The 19,400-nt window shown below is 42.2% G+C and overlaps 1 protein-coding gene across 1 annotated transcript in view; it reads left to right on the forward strand.

The window, feature by feature from the left end:
- The window catches only part of prom1a (prominin 1a), a gene marked incomplete at both ends in the record, with an annotated part of 88,595 nt that continues 69,195 nt past the window's right edge, over nucleotides 1-19,400 (forward strand). Inside the window, one exon of the mRNA XM_083891762.1 lies at nucleotides 1-247. Within this exon, the coding sequence (XP_083747888.1) occupies nucleotides 1-247 (247 nt within the window). The remainder of the gene's footprint in view (nucleotides 248-19,400) is intronic.

The raw sequence follows: 19,400 nt of genomic DNA on the forward strand, positions 1-19,400 counted from the left end.
ATGTGGAAGACCGGGATCCTCGTCCATGTGCTGGGGCTGCTCCTGCTCCTGGCCTCCGCTGAACTCCGGCAGGAGACGCAGGAGACGGAGCCGCGGAGGCTGCCACCGCCGGGAAAGTTGGATTTCGGTTATGTGCCCGCGGGACTTTACGAGACACTGGCCCACTACGAACCGGGACCGATCGGGATCCTGTTCCACATGGTGCAGACTTTTCTGTGCGCGGTGCAACCCAACGCTTTCCCGCAAGGTAAGAATCCACATCATAACAACACAAACATGGAAATGTAGTGGTTTAGTTTCGCAGAGTTGATTTAAATAGAGTTGTGCTGTGTGTCAGCTGGTTTTCAGGTTTAAATACACTGTAAAATATTGCTCAGATATTGACTGGTCACCAAGTTTCATTATTTTCAGAGCAAATTACCCTGAGTATAATAACTACTGTGTCTTATAGGCTACTCTGTATCTCCATAGAAGGTGTCATTTTATAGTTATTTACTGCACAATCGTTTGATTTAGTGTGATTTAGCAGCATTTTCTGACTGTACTTTAACAGTAATCACATATATCATTGTGATTAAGCAGTATTTTCTTGTGTTTAACTGTAATTTCACAGTATTTGTGTCATACAGTATATATATTACTGTGATTTCACAGTATCTCTCCTGTAGAAATGCTGCATTTAACTGTAAAAGTCACACTTAAATGTGGTCACATTAGAGATGATCACAGTCGAGGCCTGTGAAATGATAATTGTGTAATTTATTGTGAAATGCTCAGTCAATGCCTGTGAAATCCTGGAAATAATTTACAGTGTACAGTGGGTTTTATCTTAACAGATAAGAACAATCTGATGTGCATCCGATGAATCCAAAAACCTCTATCTTTATTTTAGCTTTTCCTGACCATTTTGCAACCAGCCAAGCCAGATCCTGGTTGAAAACTGTTGAAAATGGCTTATTTGTGGCTTATCACGTGACTCACGTCCTCCTTCCACGCTGGGCGAGTTTTGATTGGCGCTCAAACTGGATCTGACAGCACACTTGACGGTGGCGTCTCTGCCCGCGGAGCACTTTGTGTCAGCTTGATTACAATTAATGAACTCCTCTCTGACAGCATCTTCTGCTTCTGTGGTCGGTTTGTGCTCACGGCCTCTCTTTTGCTTAAATCAGGGAGTAAAATAAAGACTGGAGCTATAGGGTGTAGCAGTTAGCCACCAGGGGGCGACTCCACCGGTTGCAAAAATAACTTTTTTCTTTGAGAAAGTCGGTCTAGTTTTCACTTGATTTATCACAAGTTAACATTTTCTTTAATCGTTAGTTTCAGGTCGCCTTAAGTCCCACGTCCACATTTATACACCAGACCCAGACAGGGTCAACATGGCTTCACATTTAATGCTATTAAACCTGACGTCTTAAACAAACAGCAGTATGTGTTTAATGGGGCTGCGGTGTGCACAAAAACATGCGGCGCCCTCCTCCATGTGTCACAGCCGTCCGCACGTATTGTCCATACACTCCCGTGGAACATTTTGCAGATTAGCAGCTCCCTGACTCACCTTGTTAGTTGCGTAATCCCATAAGCCACTGTGCCATATGTTGTTGGCCCTTTTAGTTTCCAGTTTGTCACCAGCACTCAGGGGCTCATCGTGGTCCTATCTAATCCTGCGGAGAGAGCGCAGTCAAAGCAAAACTGGGGCTCACACAGTCGACTTGGTGCTGTCGGTTCATTCATGGGTGCATTAACTAAATGATGCCGAGTGGAAATCATGTGGAAACTGCTGGGTCGTACAAAACAGTTCAGCTTCTAGTGCACACTTATTTTTAATGACAAATAACCCTTTACCGTTAGTCCATGAACCTGTTTAATTAGTTAGAATGGGGAATGTTGCTTTTTTGAAAGTGGGAATGTGTTTAATCAGCTTTTCACTTTTCCCAAAAGTCATGTTTGAACACATTTTGCACACGTTTGCCGCCACTGACAACAGGAGGAAGCTCCAACAGCTCAAATATATCCATTCCATCTATCTGTCCATCTTCTACCGCTTTATCCTCCACATTGTTTGTGGCAGGCGCTGGTGCCAATCCTAGCTGACCACATAGAGACAAAGTGTCACACCTATGGTCAATTTAGAGTGTTCAGATTACCTAATCCCCACATCTGCATGTTTTTCGACTCTGGGAGGAAACCGGAGAACCCGGAGAAAACACATGCACACACACAGGGAGAACATGCCATTTGTTCCAACTGGGTCACAAAACCATACACCTAACACATGACACACTCAGAGTATACATATATCTTTGGAACACGTGTTATGTTTCATCAGCAATACTTGGTCAACACGCTAATTTCTTCTTCCTCTGGTTCAATTTTTAACAGCAACACATATTCCCCACATCATTTCCATGCACAATGCTAAGATGGATTCACCTTCAAGCTGTTAGCGCAACTCTTAGTGAACTTTACTTTTGACAGTATTGGGACAGCGCTTATTATTTTTTAATTCTTCTCATTTCATTTTCTTATTTTTAGGCGTTTTCAGTCTTACTTAAATGTCATTAAATCGCACACGGTGTACCTTTAACAGTGTTCTCTATTGGAGTACACATGGGAAATGACTGCAATGTTGTCACTCCTCTTGTTTTGTTCACATCAGCAGAACAACCATTTGTCTATTGGATCAAAATCCATAGGTGCATCCACTAATGCTAGTGTTAAAGAGGCTTAAGTATAGAGTCTTTCATTATTATGATTAGGTTCAGATTGACTAGTGCACATATGGATATTTATCCTGATACATCCAGTGCTTTGTCGTTTCTGGTTCGATGTAACTCATAAGAGTTATATCGCTTGTCGTTTTGGTGACAGCACGTTTCGAACAATTCCCTCTGCATTTGTTGGAAAACATAACTCTAAGAGTTACGTTAAATTCTACGAGACAAGTGAGGGGAAAAAATCATCGGCGAATAGTTTTCCCGCTCGTGGTTTGTGGCTGCAGGGGGGACGCACATGTCAGAGCGGAGCTGTGTTTAGGTCGGACGGATGCTCAGTTTGCGGGTGAGCGCGGCGCTGTAGCCTTCATCCAGCAGGCATGTCGGGAATGAATCACAGCCAATCCTCCAGCGGAAAAGAAAAACAATAAAAAAAAAAAACAGCAACATCAGCATATGGACAGTTTGACCTGTTTTTGTCTTCGCTGAGATCTAGATTATTGTGATGCAAGCTTATTATAACTGTTTCAATTATAAAACGTTCTTTCTTCAAGTTGAGTCCATAATCCACAGATACCGACTTTAAAATGAGATAAAAATCAGCCCAATTGATCAATCAGCTATCTAAACTGTAACTGTTATTACTGTTATACGGTATTTTCCTGTGATTCCTGTGTTTATGTGGTTATTTGATGCATTCATTAGTCAGTCAACATGTGTATTTTATTAAGTAAAATGTGGGAGAAAAACACTCATAATTGCAGACATTGGCTTCTGAACTGGTTTCATTTGTCAGAGGTCGCTGTAAAATACAACAATACAAAATAAAATAGGCGTTTCATGACATTTAGGCTAGAGATTAGCTGATTTTAAAAAAATATCTCAAAAGAAAGAAACCAAAAAAGTATTCCTTATGTACTTAAAAAATAATAAGCAATGTTGTCATTGTCAGAATGTTTGATTGCTGCTAAGTGAACTGACTTATGTCTGTTGTAAACAGCTTCCGAGGTTAAAACACCACAAAACTAAAGATCCATCAAGCACAGTGTTCACCGTCAGCTGCATGAAGCAGAAAAACCACCTGCAGGAATGACTCATAAAACAGAGTCAGCCATTATGTGCCAGTTGTATCAATGCAACCTCAGAAACCACTGTGTCAAACCACCTTTTTCTCGCACTATATTAAGCGCTCACTCCATGACATTTGCCATTGTAAAGAAAATCTTAGTCTTTTTAATCTCATGACGTGTCTGACGCAGTCGAGGATTCAGGCTTCCCGAGCTCGTGGGAGGCGTTATTAGCGAAGACAAACACACGACTGACACCTACACAAAGCAAATCAACACTGACATATACTGTCTTTTTTTTAAAAAGGTTTTTCACTGCAGTGTGGAAGCCTCTCTCTCTCTCTCTCTCTCTCTCTCTCTCTCTCTCTCTCTCTCTCTCTCTCTCATACCCACCCACACTCTAATATTACATGATTCATAGCAGCATCAAAAGCCCCACTAAGAGGTTGATAATGTACCACTGCTGCTTTTGTGAAGCTGCTAAAGAATCATCGTTTTTGTCTCAGTCAGACACAGGTGACAGTTTTATACTGTATGTAAACGTGTAACACGACAGCTGTTATGGGACTTTTGGCACGTAATGTAAATGTGTGAGAGAAAGTAAGGTTTACGAGTAGTTTAACGTCGCACGTGCAATCAATCACCGTAGATTAATCTGGTGAAGTAACGGCAAGCTGTCTGCTGTCACTGCTGTCTTTGTGTTGAGCATGATTTTGCAAGATTATTCTGAATATTGGGAGTTATTTCAAGCAACTTGATGGCATAAACTGCTTGGGATATATCTTTATTGCAATAATATTTGTGGTACGATATTTAAAGATACATGTGGGAATAAGTGGGAGGGATACGTCATTTCTGAACGTCCTCTTTTATTCCCTGAAATTGTTTTCCTCGCACTCATCGTTAATTTACTAGGGTTAGGGTCCGCGCAGTTACAGCAGCGGAACGTCAGCGGCGCGGTTTTGCAACGTCCTCTGCCCGGCGTCAATCCCCACCAGGCACATTATGGCAGCGCAGCGGTATTCATGGAAGATCACGCGATAATCCTGAACGGACGCGAGTTCACGAGATCCCATCACAGCTTCTTTCATTCTCCGACATGAAAGAACTGTTGATCTGGTGTCATAAATGATTCTGATCAATTGACTCTGTTGATCTGGTAGCACCGGTTACGACGTAATGTTGATGTGAAGTGGCGATAGGCTATATGACCTGCGTATTGTGTTTTATGTATGGAACTGCTACCTCGAACGCAGCTGAGACGCAGCGCGCCCTGTGGAAAAGCTCACATTGATTAGAATGGAAGCGATCATCTGCTGCGTGCATTGTGGAAATCCAGAGTAATAATCTCCCATGCCTTAGCTTTCTTTTGAGACCAAGATTCTACATACAGACCCTGTAATTGCGAAGATATAAAGTCATTTTGGACAAGAGGTAGAAAAAATAGGCCTCGCGTCGAAGAGGTTAATTGAATTCCCCCGCTCCCTGAAGCGTTTATGTAATATTCTTATTATTTACTTGATAACTCAAGGTAATAAAGTTGTAAAAAATCCTAAAAAAATGACAAAAAGAAAGATTACTAGGTCGTCAAAATGTGTTGTTGCAGCCCAAAAACTGGATGTGGAGGCAGTTTCCCTTTGATACTCGTGTCAGAAGTGTTGCTGTGTTTTGCTCAAGGACACTTGAGAGGAAAAGCACGACTGTGGGAGAAATCTCATCAGAAGCCGGTGACCTTCAGCTCCTGTGCGCTGTCCAAACTAATAAACAGACAAACAGTCAAGTCAACAACAGCATTGATGCGGTTCAAAAGCTTCTCCCCGTCGAACTGCTTTCACGTCGCGTAATTAATCTGGGTGTAAGTCCGTCACCGCTTGAGAATAGAGGTTCACTAATCTCCCTCTGCAGCTTCTTTAAGTGTATCATCTCTCGCCTGTGGGGTGAGTAAGCGCGGCTGGGGAGACGGCGGTGCCAGCCACTGCTGTGCATCACATCCCTGCTGGAAAGTGTTTGGCTCATTAGTGGCTGCACTCCCCTTCTTCTCAAGAAAAGGTGGAATTTCAGACAAACAGTTGACAAAAATCTGGCATCGATTCAAGGAACAGCAGCCGTTGCCAGGGAAACCCATCATCGGCAGCGATCATGTTCTGGCATCTCTTGGTTCACCTCGCTGTGTTGATGTACAGTAGATCTATCCGAGAGCCAAATATCATCACACTCTCTGCGAGGCAGAGTCAGGCTTTCAACTCCTGCCTGTTGCTTCACTCTCATCAAAAGAGAGTCTAGAGACGCAGTGCCGTGAAGAGACTTATAGGTGAAGGACGCGAATGAAACAGACATGAAACGAAATTAAAGAGGGAACGTTTCAAAAGATTTCCAACCAAGGACAAAGCAGAGATGTAAGCGCTTTGCTTTGCAACGGAGATTTGACAGAATTATAAAGTGGCCGGTATTTTTGAATTGTTGTCTTTCATCTTTTTTAAAAAGAAAGAAAGAAAACAGTGATGGGACAGATTCTTTTTGAGGTCAAATTTTGATTCATTTTGATTCATCTTTAGAATGAAAGTCCCTCTGTTTTTTTGGAAGGTTTCAGAGTTTGTTGAGTCTGCAAATATGCAATTGAGCGGTGTCTGGAATTAGATTTGGGTCAATGTTTTCACAAAGAAAGCAACATTTTATGAACCGAGCAAACAGAAAAAATGAACTGCAAAGTCAAAATACGCTCAAAAAATATGGATTTGATCATTCAAAAATAGTGTATTTTATATGTTAGAAAATACGCTTTTTGTTTGCAGTGATCGGAATTTTGTTCGCGCCGAATCTTTTGCGTTTATGTGCTGCCTGATTTGTTCTTTCTGACGATGGGTGGGGCCTTAGGAAGCTGCCTGCTGATTGGCTACTGAGTTTTGGAGTTGCTGTCCGTCTGGAACTTTTTCCGACAAAATAATTATAATAATAATCTAACGTTTGTCAGTTGGACACAATTATTTTGTCGGATGATGATTGATGTTGATTTTTGTGTTGCTCAATTGTTGTGGTGCAGTGTCACATTTACAAAAATGTAAGGTAAACATTAAAATCTTTAATATAAAGAGGCTAAAATGCAGTCACCGGAGGCAAACTTGTTTCTGAGGTGGGGGAAGTTGAAGCAGCTCAGTCAGTGCATTTACATGTATTTATGTTTATCCTATATTTAGCCAGGAAGTGTCCCATTGAGATACAAGATCTCCTTCCTGCAGGGAGTCGCGGTCAACATAGCAGCAGCATAAATAGTGCAAATAGTTACAGAGACGAGACATTTTCAGATATAAAAAGTCACAACAGAATATAAAAGGTAAAAGGAAGTTGTTAAAGGAGAGTAAAAAAAGAGAGTGTGCAGAGAGTGCAGATGTGTACGGGCCATTCTAACAAGATCAGAACCCCTCACAAAGGCGACGTAAAACAAAAACATGTTAACCTAAACTGACTAGGAAGCTGGTGTACACACACACACACACACACACACGAGAGGAAGACGTAGTCGGCAAGAAAAAACACGATGAAATCCAGACGATGCACTGATAAGGAGACTGAATTTATGCTCTGTCAGCTGGTGGGAAAGACATGAAATAGCTCTCACCGTACAACTGAACAACTGTAGCTGTCAGGGTGTAGTTGTCTTGGTCAACGGGAAACAACGCTAACGGAAAGGACACACTTCATTTAAATTGAGTCGGTGCCAGTTGCTCGTACGCTTTGGACAAGGACAAGAGTCCATTTAATGTTAGTTGTCAGGCTACAACTGTTATGTGACGGCGTTATTTATCGTTACACTTGCTTTTTCATCACACGAGGCTGCTCAGTTGTCGCGCTCTGCTCGTCTGTGATGCCGCTCGGCTGCTTCACTCGGACGCAATTGTTCATATTTCTTGGCATATTATTTTGTTCCTTATGTTCTCATCCACGGTGAGGAATGGTTTTCAAGGGTTGAGTTTGGCGGTGAACTCTTAGAAATAAGGGTTCCAAAAGGGTTCTTCTACAAGGGCTGAGGTTCTACCTGGAACCATTTGCTTCTGAAAAACCCTTTCCTCAAGAAAGAGTTTTTCAAGGGTTCTTGGTAACACTGATGGTTCCAGTAAGAACCATTTTGAACCCTTTAAAACCCTTTTCCTGAATAAAGGGTTTTAAAGGGATTCTCGGTGGAACCCTCCAAAAGGGTTTCTCCTACGAGGACAACCCGAAGAACCTTATATGGTTCTACTTAGAACTTTTATTTCTAAGAGTGTGGATGCATCCACTGTAGTTGTGACATCATGTTCTTAGATCTGATCAGGTCTGAATAAATGGTGGAAATCACAGGTTTCCTCACGATACAATGCAACATATTGCGAGACAATCATATAGCGAGCGATACATTGCAATATCTGTCAATACCTTAGCTTTAACGTGAACAGTTAAAAGTGCAGGATTTTTTCGAATTTATTCGCAACATAGAGAAGTGCATAAAGTCTATGAACGTGGATGGAGCATCTCTTAATGTAGCTTTCTCCACCATTATCCTGCTGTAAACTCCCTCTTCTTCTTCGGCCAGGTAACTTCCACCCCCAAGTTTCCTTCATTCATTCATTTGAACAGCGCCGCTGTGAGGAGACATGAAGTAGTGACCTCCGACGAGTGAAACTGACAGGAACTGTTTACTTTAGAGCAGCGTCTTAACTTAATTATAATTAAAACAGGCGTGTCCAAAGTCCGGCTTGTGGGCCAATCACGGCCCTCGGTCACATTTTGTACGCCCTGGAGCTCCGGTTTTATAGATGTACACTCATCTCATGTTATGTTATTGTGTTTATTTTACTCCCGATGTGAAAGAAAGGCAGAAAGGCAGTGATTTTTTTCACTCCTGCGTGGCTTAGATCTGGTGACAATGAAAAGTTAACTGTTCTAAAACTTGAGATTATAGGGTTGCAAATTTGCGGGGGAAAATTCACGGAAAAATGTCCGGTACATTTTTCCATGGTAACTTTATTTTGGGAATTTTGGAGATATTCAAAATTCAAAACTTTCCACGGGTATTATTGGAATTAATGGGAATTGACTGGAAATGTGCGATAATTTAAAGAAACCGAGTCATAGACCAACATAAGTATAAACATGTCATAAGTGGACCTTGTTTTTACGTTTCCAAAGAAAATGACCTTATTAGTGCCTATTTAAAATGAGGTATTATACACTATTAGTATAAGTAGTATTATTAGGTAAATATATTTGAAGTCACAATCTCATGAGAAAAGCCTCGGCTCTGTCCACAGTGTAGAATATGGTTTCTCACTCCTGGTCCTGGGAAGCCACTGTCCTGCATGTTAGATGTTTCCCTGCTCAAACACACCTGATTCAAATGGTCAGCTCATCGCTGAGCTCTGCTGAAGCCTGAGAACAACCCATTTGAATCAGGTGTGTCGGAGCAGGGAAAACACCTAAAACATGCAGGACAGTGGCTCCCCAGGACCAGGAGTGAGAAACCGTGGTGTAGAATAAGTGTCGGGATGAATTGCGAACAGTAAGTGAAGGTGCGTCTGTGTAAAGACGGTGCAAACCGGCTGAGCGGCGTGCCGTATCTCGTGTGCGTATCCGTCCGTGATTGCCTCTTTAACACCTGATGAAAATCACAACACGGCGCTCGTGGCAATCAGCTGACATTGTGTTGCGCAGGCGAAGAGCGTGTCCTGAAGCGCGAGAGCCTGGACCCGGAGGCCGTCACTGTCGATTTTAATCACGTGACTCCACGTCTGACGGCACAGGAAAAAACAGACTTCACCTTCTGTTAAACAGATGCTCACCACAGAGAGACAGAGTCAGGGGGAAACATGCAGAAGTTACTTATTTGAATAATGTAATTTGTTGGGACAAAATTATGTACGGATCATTATAATGCCCGGGTGGTTGGAGGGTTACGCGTAATTAGATTATTTCAGATTAACAGTCCGGCCGTGCGTTCGTAAATGTTTTCGACGATTATGCTCGATCTTGTTTGCAGAGATGAAGTTTAGAGTATGGAAGAGACAAATGTGTTTCTCAGTTCTATACGGTGACATGTTTACGCCTCAGGGCAGCAGCCATGGAAGCCTCCAGAAGAAAGAAGAAAAGCAGCAACGTGATCCTTTATTCTTTTTGTTTTCTGTGTCACTGTTTGTGGACGTGAAACTTCTCTTTTACCCCCCCCCCCGCCAAACAAAGAGCATTTTGTGGAAATAAATGGGACAAAAACAAATGAATGACTGCAGATACTGCTCATTTGTGTCCAATAACACTCGTGTTTTAGCCCCTCCTCCTCCTGAAGACAAAAACAAAAGCATAAAATATGCCTCGGCGTGGTTTTAATATTATGACGCACAGCTGCGACTGTTATTCATTAGACGTGGCAGGTGGTAGTAAAAGCAGGAGAGCAGTTTACCGTGTGACACGCTGAGTACACACACACACACACACACACACACACACACACACACACACACACACACACACACACACACACACACACACACACACACACACACACACACACACACACACAGTCCAAGATACACAGCGACACGGCACAGGCCTTAAGACGAGCACGGGGTCAGTCAAACAGAAACGCTGACTCCAGGTCAGTTCAGCCGTCACTATAGTGCTGCCACAGCAATGTTTCTCTGTCAATACACAGAGAGTTGGTCATTCAAATTATGTCCGAGTGTCACCGTGAGGTTGTAGCAACAGCCAATTTTACAGCTTAAAATGAACATCCATCTATAAACCATCATCCATAAAGAACAACTTGACAAAATTATCAATTTGGTGATATAAATATATCTTCTATATATATCTATGAAATCTATGTGTGAAGATTTCCAGGGGCCAATAGTCCCTTCAGACCTTTTTTTTGTAACAGTAAATGTTACCTATACACTTGATACCGTGTCAATCACGTTGAATTTCATAATCGATGAATGTGTCAATTGTTTCCTGGATTCATCCACTAATTGTTTTGTCCACAAAATTATTTGTTTTGTGTGCCCAAAGAAACCGGAACATGTTCACATTTAAGAAGCTGAAAAATCAGAAAACTTAACTGTTTCAGCCTTTGAAACATCCCATCACTGCAACACATCCAAAACTTAGAATAGGGATTATCAGTTGCATTTTTTACATGAATAATTCTTGAGTTATACCCTCTAAATGCTACAAAAACTTCATTATTTTTGCGATATAACTGAAATAAATCTGTTTACAGATTCTCAATTGTTAAAATATCCCATTTCTGTCACTGTAAAACTGAATCCGTCTGCATGTTTCCCTTAAATATAATGTTTCACGGCCTCAGGTAATAATTGATATTCCTACACTACTTTCTAACATAGGGCAGGGACAGTTATGTGCCATATTCCGTATTCAAGTGAGGGGATATTTATAGATGGATATCATTTGTAAATGTCAGTTAATAGAAATGAACAGCTCTTCCTCAATATAATTCATTAATTACATTATAATTAAAGACTAAACTCATTAACGTTTTACAATCATTTAGTTGTTTTTCGCTAACTTTTAGGCAGCATATCTTGTGGAAAATATAGTCAATTATACACATCACTAATCCACAATAAATCAACAGATAAAGAATACGTTTATTGTCAATTGAGGCAGAAAATCTCCCTGAATGACAAAAGCGTTATTAGTTCTCTCTTTGCTTTGCTTGACCAACGCAAGGTTTGTCACTTTGTGCAGTTTCCTGTCGTCGTAAAGTCTTTCAATTATCATCTGAATTGATGTTGTTATGATTCAAATCTGCAATATCGTGTCCAATTTGGTTCTTCACGGACAAACAAGTTTTGGCCACTGCTACAAACAGCTTTCATTACTCTCACATTTTCACCCCGGCGTATTTTACATTCGGTCTCTCTCCGCCCGGGCTTTATGTGAGAAGAATATGCTGCATAATACAAACACACACAAAAAAGTCATAATATTCTACAGCACGTTTAATTCCCTGCCTGCAGCTTCACTCCTGTGAGCAGACATCACAACAGCCTTCAGCCCTTTTCTTTGTTATTGTTGTTAATGGATCCACAAATCTGGGATTAGATTTTTTTGTGTGAAGGCTCAAACAGGCTAAACAGCTGCAAATTAAACATCGACTTAATGAGCTGACAATATCATGGGCGCGATATGAGGATATTTAGAGTATGTTCAGGTTCAGATGAAGGGAGAGGAGTTTGTTTCTCGGCTCGAGAGATGGACGAGAGCTAAACCTGTGAATCTCCAGGTGGTTCCACGTTGCCTTCAGCTGCAACTCTGCACCAAACTTTAGAAGATCGACTCACCTTCAACTCACCAAAGTCAATATTATCATTTATTTTTCATTAGAACATCCAACCTAGCATTAAACAGTGAAATCTTATTGACCTCTTATACCTTTATGTTCACTTATGACACATTTAATGTTCACGTTATGACTACATTCTAAAGTTTGCAAAATGTGTAATATTATTACACGTTCTGCCAACTTTTATATTTTGATCATCCAATATTTTTCTAATTTAACAATTACAATAAAAACTCCAGACACTAGAAAAATGTTTAAAAAAAGAGCTAAGAATATACCAAATATATATGAATACGCATACATACAGTACACAGCCTGTGCATATATACACATGTATTCAGATGCATTTTTAAACAACAGTAGAAAAGTATGGATGTAGGTGAAGTTGCATTTAAAAGGCATTTACATAATCCCTCTCTACCACATAAAATTAGAATCTCTTTTAAACATTTCAGGTTACCCAAACAAAATTCCACGTACGTAGCAGATACTAATTAGCCAGTTTCCCTCTATTTTGTTAACACCACTCTTTCCTTGTCTGTGCACAGTAATTGTGGAAGAAAGTGTTATTTTTGCTTCAAACGGCTCGTTGTCATGCAGACTCACAAACCCCCCCCCGCTGTGGCAAACTGCTTCTACGTTGAAGTAACCCATAAAAAAAGGCCCTTTTATGTACTAATTGTGTCAGTGCGGTAGTTATGGAGGATGTGTTTTTTTTTGTTACTCATATTCCTGAGTGCCCTTTCAGAGAAAGTTGGGTCGTTCTCTGATACACCACAAGTTCACCGGTCGAATGACACTCTGCGTGACTCCATCACAGTGAGCTCCCGCATATGAAGTTGAAAAGCCGTTCACTGAACCGCGGAGTCTTTTTTTTTTGTTGTTGTTGAAGTGGGTTTGTACCGTGTGAAAGCAGAAGAATAGATCAATGGAGTGAACACACGGCTCCTGGATTCCTGAGAGGAGAGGAGATGCATCTCATCTGGAGAGCTCGCCTCACGATGGGGGCTGTCATATTAGCCGCGTATGTATGGCGAGATAAGAGCGACGGCACTTAGATAAGTTAAACGGTTGAGACGTTCCAAGGTAATATTATAATGCCGCCATCAGCTTAAGCCTCCCCGTGATCTGACAGAGAGCGGTTGAGGAATATGGCAGACATGCTGAAAAGCTCAAGTTGGGGAAAATCTAAAGATTACGGGCAGCAAGAAAAGCTGAGAAGATATCAACTTATTTTAAGGTGAAATACAAAGAAGGCTAAAGGAAATAAATGGGCGAGTGTGAGGGAGCTGCTAAATCTGTGTCTCACTCAGGGGCGTCGTCATATTTGGGTCAACCCGAGAGGTCGTGGTGAGCCGAGGCGAGCGGACGACAACTCATGCATTCTCTTGTCTCTTTGTTCTGCTTCACTGGTGAGCGCAGTGATGTCTGCGACAAGTCCACTCTGGGGACATGGGGAGGTTTTCATTGAAGATGTGCGACATCAACGGGTCAGTGTACAAACACAGGAAGAGGGCAACCCTTCCCCCCCCTTCCCTTCAACCCTTCAACGTGGCATTTAGCCTCGCCGCTGCCCGTCACAGCTTTATCATCAGGTCCTTGAAGCCTTCACTCAGTGTGTATCTCACACAGCTCCCGGTGAGTGGGATGTGTCACGGGAACGTGGCCCCTGTCACAGCTCGGAGAGGATTTGAGGGTTTGTAATGCAGCTCGACGACAAGCCGTGTGTCAAATACGCACCGTGAAGAAAGGTAGTAGAGCTGGTGCGATATCATTGAGGATGTCTGCAGATCTCCGGGTAGCTGACAGGTAACCCCTGAGGATACTACGCTGTTCACCGCTATCGATGTTCTCTAACTTTTTTATACCAAGTACCACAGGAGAAAATATTGAGCTCTCAAAGGGTATGTTTCCATCGTGGTACAGTTTGGTTTGGTACGGTATGTACGGGGCGGCAAAACCCTCGGTCAGGCTTCCAGCACCTTCACTTGGTAGGCGGGGTGGGTGCTGTGCCTGATGGCCACGCATCGTGACGTTGTACCGGTGCAGCGATCAACGTCATTGAACTGAAACAACAGAGCAAGCAACAAAGGAGGACATCCAGCAGCTCTTTTTTTCTGCTTGGTCTGTGCTTTAAAGCGGAACTAGACCGGAAGTTCCTATTATCGCTGTTTTTTTTGGTGTGTATCTGCGTCATTACCTTGTTTATGAAGCCTGACGGTTCGAAACAAACAGTTCAGCCATTGCTGAGAAAGTTGTGTCTTATTGTAATCTCGGGGCTCAACGAGATCACTGAAAATCCCGTTAACGTTACGTAAGCAGCGGTTCTCCTGAACAACCGATCGTCCTGCTCCGGGCGGTAGTCCGGGCACATCCGGTTGCGTACATTGAACCGCAGAAGAAGAATAACGTCCGTTGTGGAGGTGTTTCACGAGCAACAGTGTCTTCTGACTCTGGGTCTGACTCCGGTTTAAAGTCATAAAGGGACTGCGGCGGGGAGTCGTGACGAAGCTATTTTTAAACACTGTTAAAACAATGTTTTGATAATGAGGAGCAGTGCATCCACCACTCCAGAGAGGGAGCTGCGCTTCTGAGAGCTGACGTGATAGATTACGTCACTTCCAGATACCTGGCCAATCACAACACAGGTGGCAAGGCTCTACGCTGGCTGGCCAATCACAACACACTCTGTCTTCTCGGGCGAGGTTTATGGCTAAAAATAGCTCGACTGACAAGCGCTTCGAAAAGGACAGATTTCAATCGGCTCGTTTACATCAACTAGGAGGATTTTGACCATAAAAACAACTTAATATATGTAAGTAGACCTCCATAACTCACATATATGTGCAACAGGACCACTCTATGTGACCTTTAATTAAACTGGTTGATGGCACATCGACAATGAAACAAATTGTTGCAGACTTACTGTTAAGGTTGCAGTACAAAACATAGCCACACAATATGGAGGCCTTTTGGAAAGCAAGTCCCTCGCCTAAAGTACATAAAAGGCTTAGTCTATAGCCGTGTTTCCATTTTGGTACAGTTCGGTTTGGTACAGCACCTGGCGGTTTGGACTAGTAAAGCCCTCGGTCAGGCTTGCGTTTTGATTGAGAACAGTACCTTTACTTGATCTGTGGGGTGTGTGCTGTGCCTGATGGTGCCGTCGGCGAGATACGTAGTGTGACGGAGCTTTTGTATAAGAATAGACTACGTCAGCTGACTCTTGTGGGTCTAGCTACACCCGTTGCCACCGTACCATTACTTTGGTACCCCAAGGGAAGGGTATCCAAAAAGTTGAGGAGTTGGGGCCGGTTATTTTGGTACTATTCCTAATGGAAACGCCAAAAAATACATACTGTGCCGAACAGAACCGAACCGAACCGAACCACTCGGTGGAAACAAGCCAACAGTAACACCATTATAACCAATGTTAAAATACAGGTTTTTTTGTTATTTGTTATATTTCCTACACACTCTGGTCAAAAATCCTCACCTCCTCTCCCATCACATACCCTGGTATATACAGTAGAACAGTAGAGCTCCACCAGAGGAAGCTCCACAGTTTGAGAACCATGAGTCTAATAATTGATAGAAGATGAATTGTTTGGGACAAGAAGGTATAGCACTGACTCTGAATGTTGAGCAGGAGTGATGGGTGGTTGTGCGGTGGTGTGTAGCAGCAGCAGCAGCAGCAGCAGAAGCAGCAGCAGTCGTGTGCAGTCTTCCAGAGGAAATTCTGCTCCAGACATTTCAATAGTATGTCTATTTTTTTCCTCCTGTCTATGGGTGGGTGTTAGGTTGTCTCCTCTGATTGGTCAGAGTCTCTGCACTCTGCGGGCTCCTGTCTGTCTTTGTCACCTTTGCAGCACGGCTTCAGCCTCGATTAGCCGATGGTAATCTGGGATGTTGTTTACCCGGGTGGAGACAATCCTCTTGTCTGTGCAGTGGTCGGCTTTCGAACCAGACTCCACAGCACAGACGTGTTTGTCCTTTTCGTCCCTGGACTGTCACTTAGCCTAAAGGTTAGAACGGGAGGCTTGTGCGCAAAAGATCACATTACCTGGGTTTTTCGGGGGAAATACGATTTCTCACTCCTACTGGCCACTTTGTACAAAAACAGTTGATTGAAATGTCCTGTGTGTAAGAATGAGCGACATCTAGTGGTGACACTGCAGATTGTAACAAGTGGTGGACACACTCTGGCTGCTTTTGACGGCTGAAGTAGAGAAGGGTTGAATCGTTGTCGGTTCATATTCATATACAAACATACTTCAGGGTTGTAATTTCAATTTCTCCCAAGATAGACCCCTGAATGTTACACACTGGTCCATTAAGATCTAGAAAAACACAAAACAATAGCTTTTATTGAAGTTGTACAATACCTTTGGTAGTGCTGTTCTAAACTAGTGTTTCCCAAACTCCCTAATATTATTTTGAGTCGGCAAACCAAGTTGTGTATGATAAAGCAATCACGACATAATCGTTATTCATGTGTTATTTCTTCATTTCCAAGTGAAAGGCTGGAGAAAAATTCAGCGAATTTATTTGGCACCCCCCCCAAAATATATGTCCCACGAGCGTCCGGGAATGGATTTTTACTGAACTGATCTGAACAACCGAATAAATGAATAAATATTAATCAAAGTTGTGCACAGAGGCAAACACACTCTATAGTGACAGCCGGTGAATTATTGTACTTATCTCAGAAGGCACATCACTCACAGTGCACACGATTACTATTGTCATTTCTGTGTCCGCGGACAAGACGGCAGCGAGTCCCTGTGCGATATTACAGGCTTTATTAGTGTCTGTTGCCATGTCACCCAGATTTATTTTTATCCAAGTGTGTGCAGTTGCCCTGTCATGCATTACCTCCCATCAATGTGATTTCCACTGAATAGGCAAACTGTCAGGATTATTAAAACTGTAACTGTGAACACTGGGTTGTATTTACAGCATATTGTGTATCGGTGCATGTGAGCAGGTCTGATCAGATTAGAGATGAGGATGTTTATATTCTGCCTCTCATCTCACCCGTGGCTTCATCGTCGGCCACTGTGGACAGATGAAGGCGGCGTTATCGTGGAGGGGCCGCGTCTCTGGTCGTAAATGTTGCCCAGCAGCTGTTTAACGTAAGACGGCGACATCAAGTGATGTGTGCACTTCCACACATGTGCTGTGTATACTTACTGTATGCACACAGACAGTAAACTCCCCCTCTCGTTTGGAGCATTGACGCCATAGTCCAACAAGAGACAGTGAGATTGACTCAGTTTCAGCAGATTAAGAATAACATCTTGACATGAAATAATACCTTCTTTATTAGTTACGCCATCTTTGGCATCCACACACACCCAGAAACCCTAACCCCTTATCCTAAGTGACAAACCCTAACCCTAATCTGAGCCCAATGCTAACCCTTAAAGCACAATTTTTTGGACCTCACAAAGACATAATACAAGTATACACACACACACACACACACATTCTTGTGCAGTAACCTTAGCGATGACACTCCTAAACACAATGCATTCCCAAGCCCCTTACCTTAACTTTAAACTTAACCATTACAACTATAATATCAAACCCTAACCCTCACATAAGCCTAAATTGTGAGGACCGGCCAAAATATCCTTGATTCCCATGGTTTGTATGGTTTTGTCCTCACAAAGATATAAATACTCTCTCACTCTCTATGTGAAGGCAGCTCAGTTCATTTCAATGTGATTGGTGGGATCATTGTTACGAGGAGATAATGGCACAAAAAGATTAAGTGTTTTAAATTAAATGCCTTTACACCATGTGGTTTAGTAACGGTGTGTCTCTATCTCTGTGTGTGTGTGTATAGGTGTGTGTGTGTGTGTGTGTGTGTGTGTGTGCGCCCGTCTTCCTTTATTCTAGTTGTGATAAAAGCCAATATACTCCCCTTCTTAGTTACGGGTTCCATGGTAACAGTGTGTTTACCTTGTGGAGGTGTTTTTCACACCAGGCTCATGGGAAGCAGTCAGCGCTGACACACACACACACACACACACACACACACACACACACACACACACACACACACACACACACACACACACACACACACACACACACACACACCCAAACACTCTCTACTTTATCAGAATTATTTCAGTTAAAGGCCAAGTCACTGGTGCGTGTGCACTGGATGACGAATATCAACGCTGGATCTAATTGTACCGCATATTTCCAAAGCCCCTTGTTTATTACTATACATTTTTGTAATATAGCTTTAAAGGTTATAGCACATGTGTAAAGTGACAACTTATACATTTTTTTATTATTAAAAACTCACTTAAACTGGTCAAAAATGGCTGCAGTGGCGTTTAACAATCAGTTATGCCGCTGCTAATTATTCCTAATTAATAGCAGTAGATCTTGCAATAAAACAAATAAGGAAAACCTGCTGTTGTATAACTATAAGAGAGCTTTTTTCACACCTTACTTCATCTATTATACTATTATATATATATAAATAATGTAGAGGATTATGACAGATTATGTCATGTTACAAATCCATATACACCAGGCAACATACAACGTACATATGTCGAGCATCTCATCTACTCACAGCTGTTGTATTCAACTGGTCAGGATAATCGTGATGGGAAACTTTTATATCGTCCCGTTCTGCAAACAACGAAACAAAATGGAAGAATATTTGACCTGATAACCAAAAGTCCTTGGATCACTTCATATTAGCCATGGAATCCAACACTTATTAACTATGATATACAGGTTATTTTACATGCTTTTATTGTGACGTGTATCTGGAATATGATGAAGGCGAAGTTTATCAAAAAAGTTTTAAACTGTAGGATCACTGCAGTCTGAAATAATCTCATCTCAGTCTGTTTCCGTACTTGTGAAAAGACCCGTCTGCATTATATAAGCGTTAGATATATTCAGTCTAGTCAGGTTGTGTGATTATACAGCACGAGCTTCACGGATTTAGAGTGAGCGGTGAACTCTGACGGGCTTGAAATTGGCACGGCCGCGGTTCATCTTAGCAGAACCTCTTCTTGCCGCCATTGTGCTTTTAAACAAACCTAATCCCGTGACGTCTGTGGCTCCAGAGGAGTTTTCTCGTGTGTGCGTCGGTGTAACGGCTCCTAGCTGAGTTTAATATCGCGACACAAAGCTCTCCCTCATTTTGTGCGAGTGTCCTCGGATAACTTTCGCGACGTGCATCATCTCACGACCGGGCTCACGTTATTTATTTCATTCCTTAATAAGCCTGTTATATTAGCAGTGGTTGTGTTC

The sequence above is a fragment of the Microchirus variegatus genome (assembly GCF_963457635.1).
Source record: "Microchirus variegatus genome assembly, chromosome: 6".
NCBI lineage: Eukaryota > Metazoa > Chordata > Actinopteri > Pleuronectiformes > Soleidae > Microchirus > Microchirus variegatus.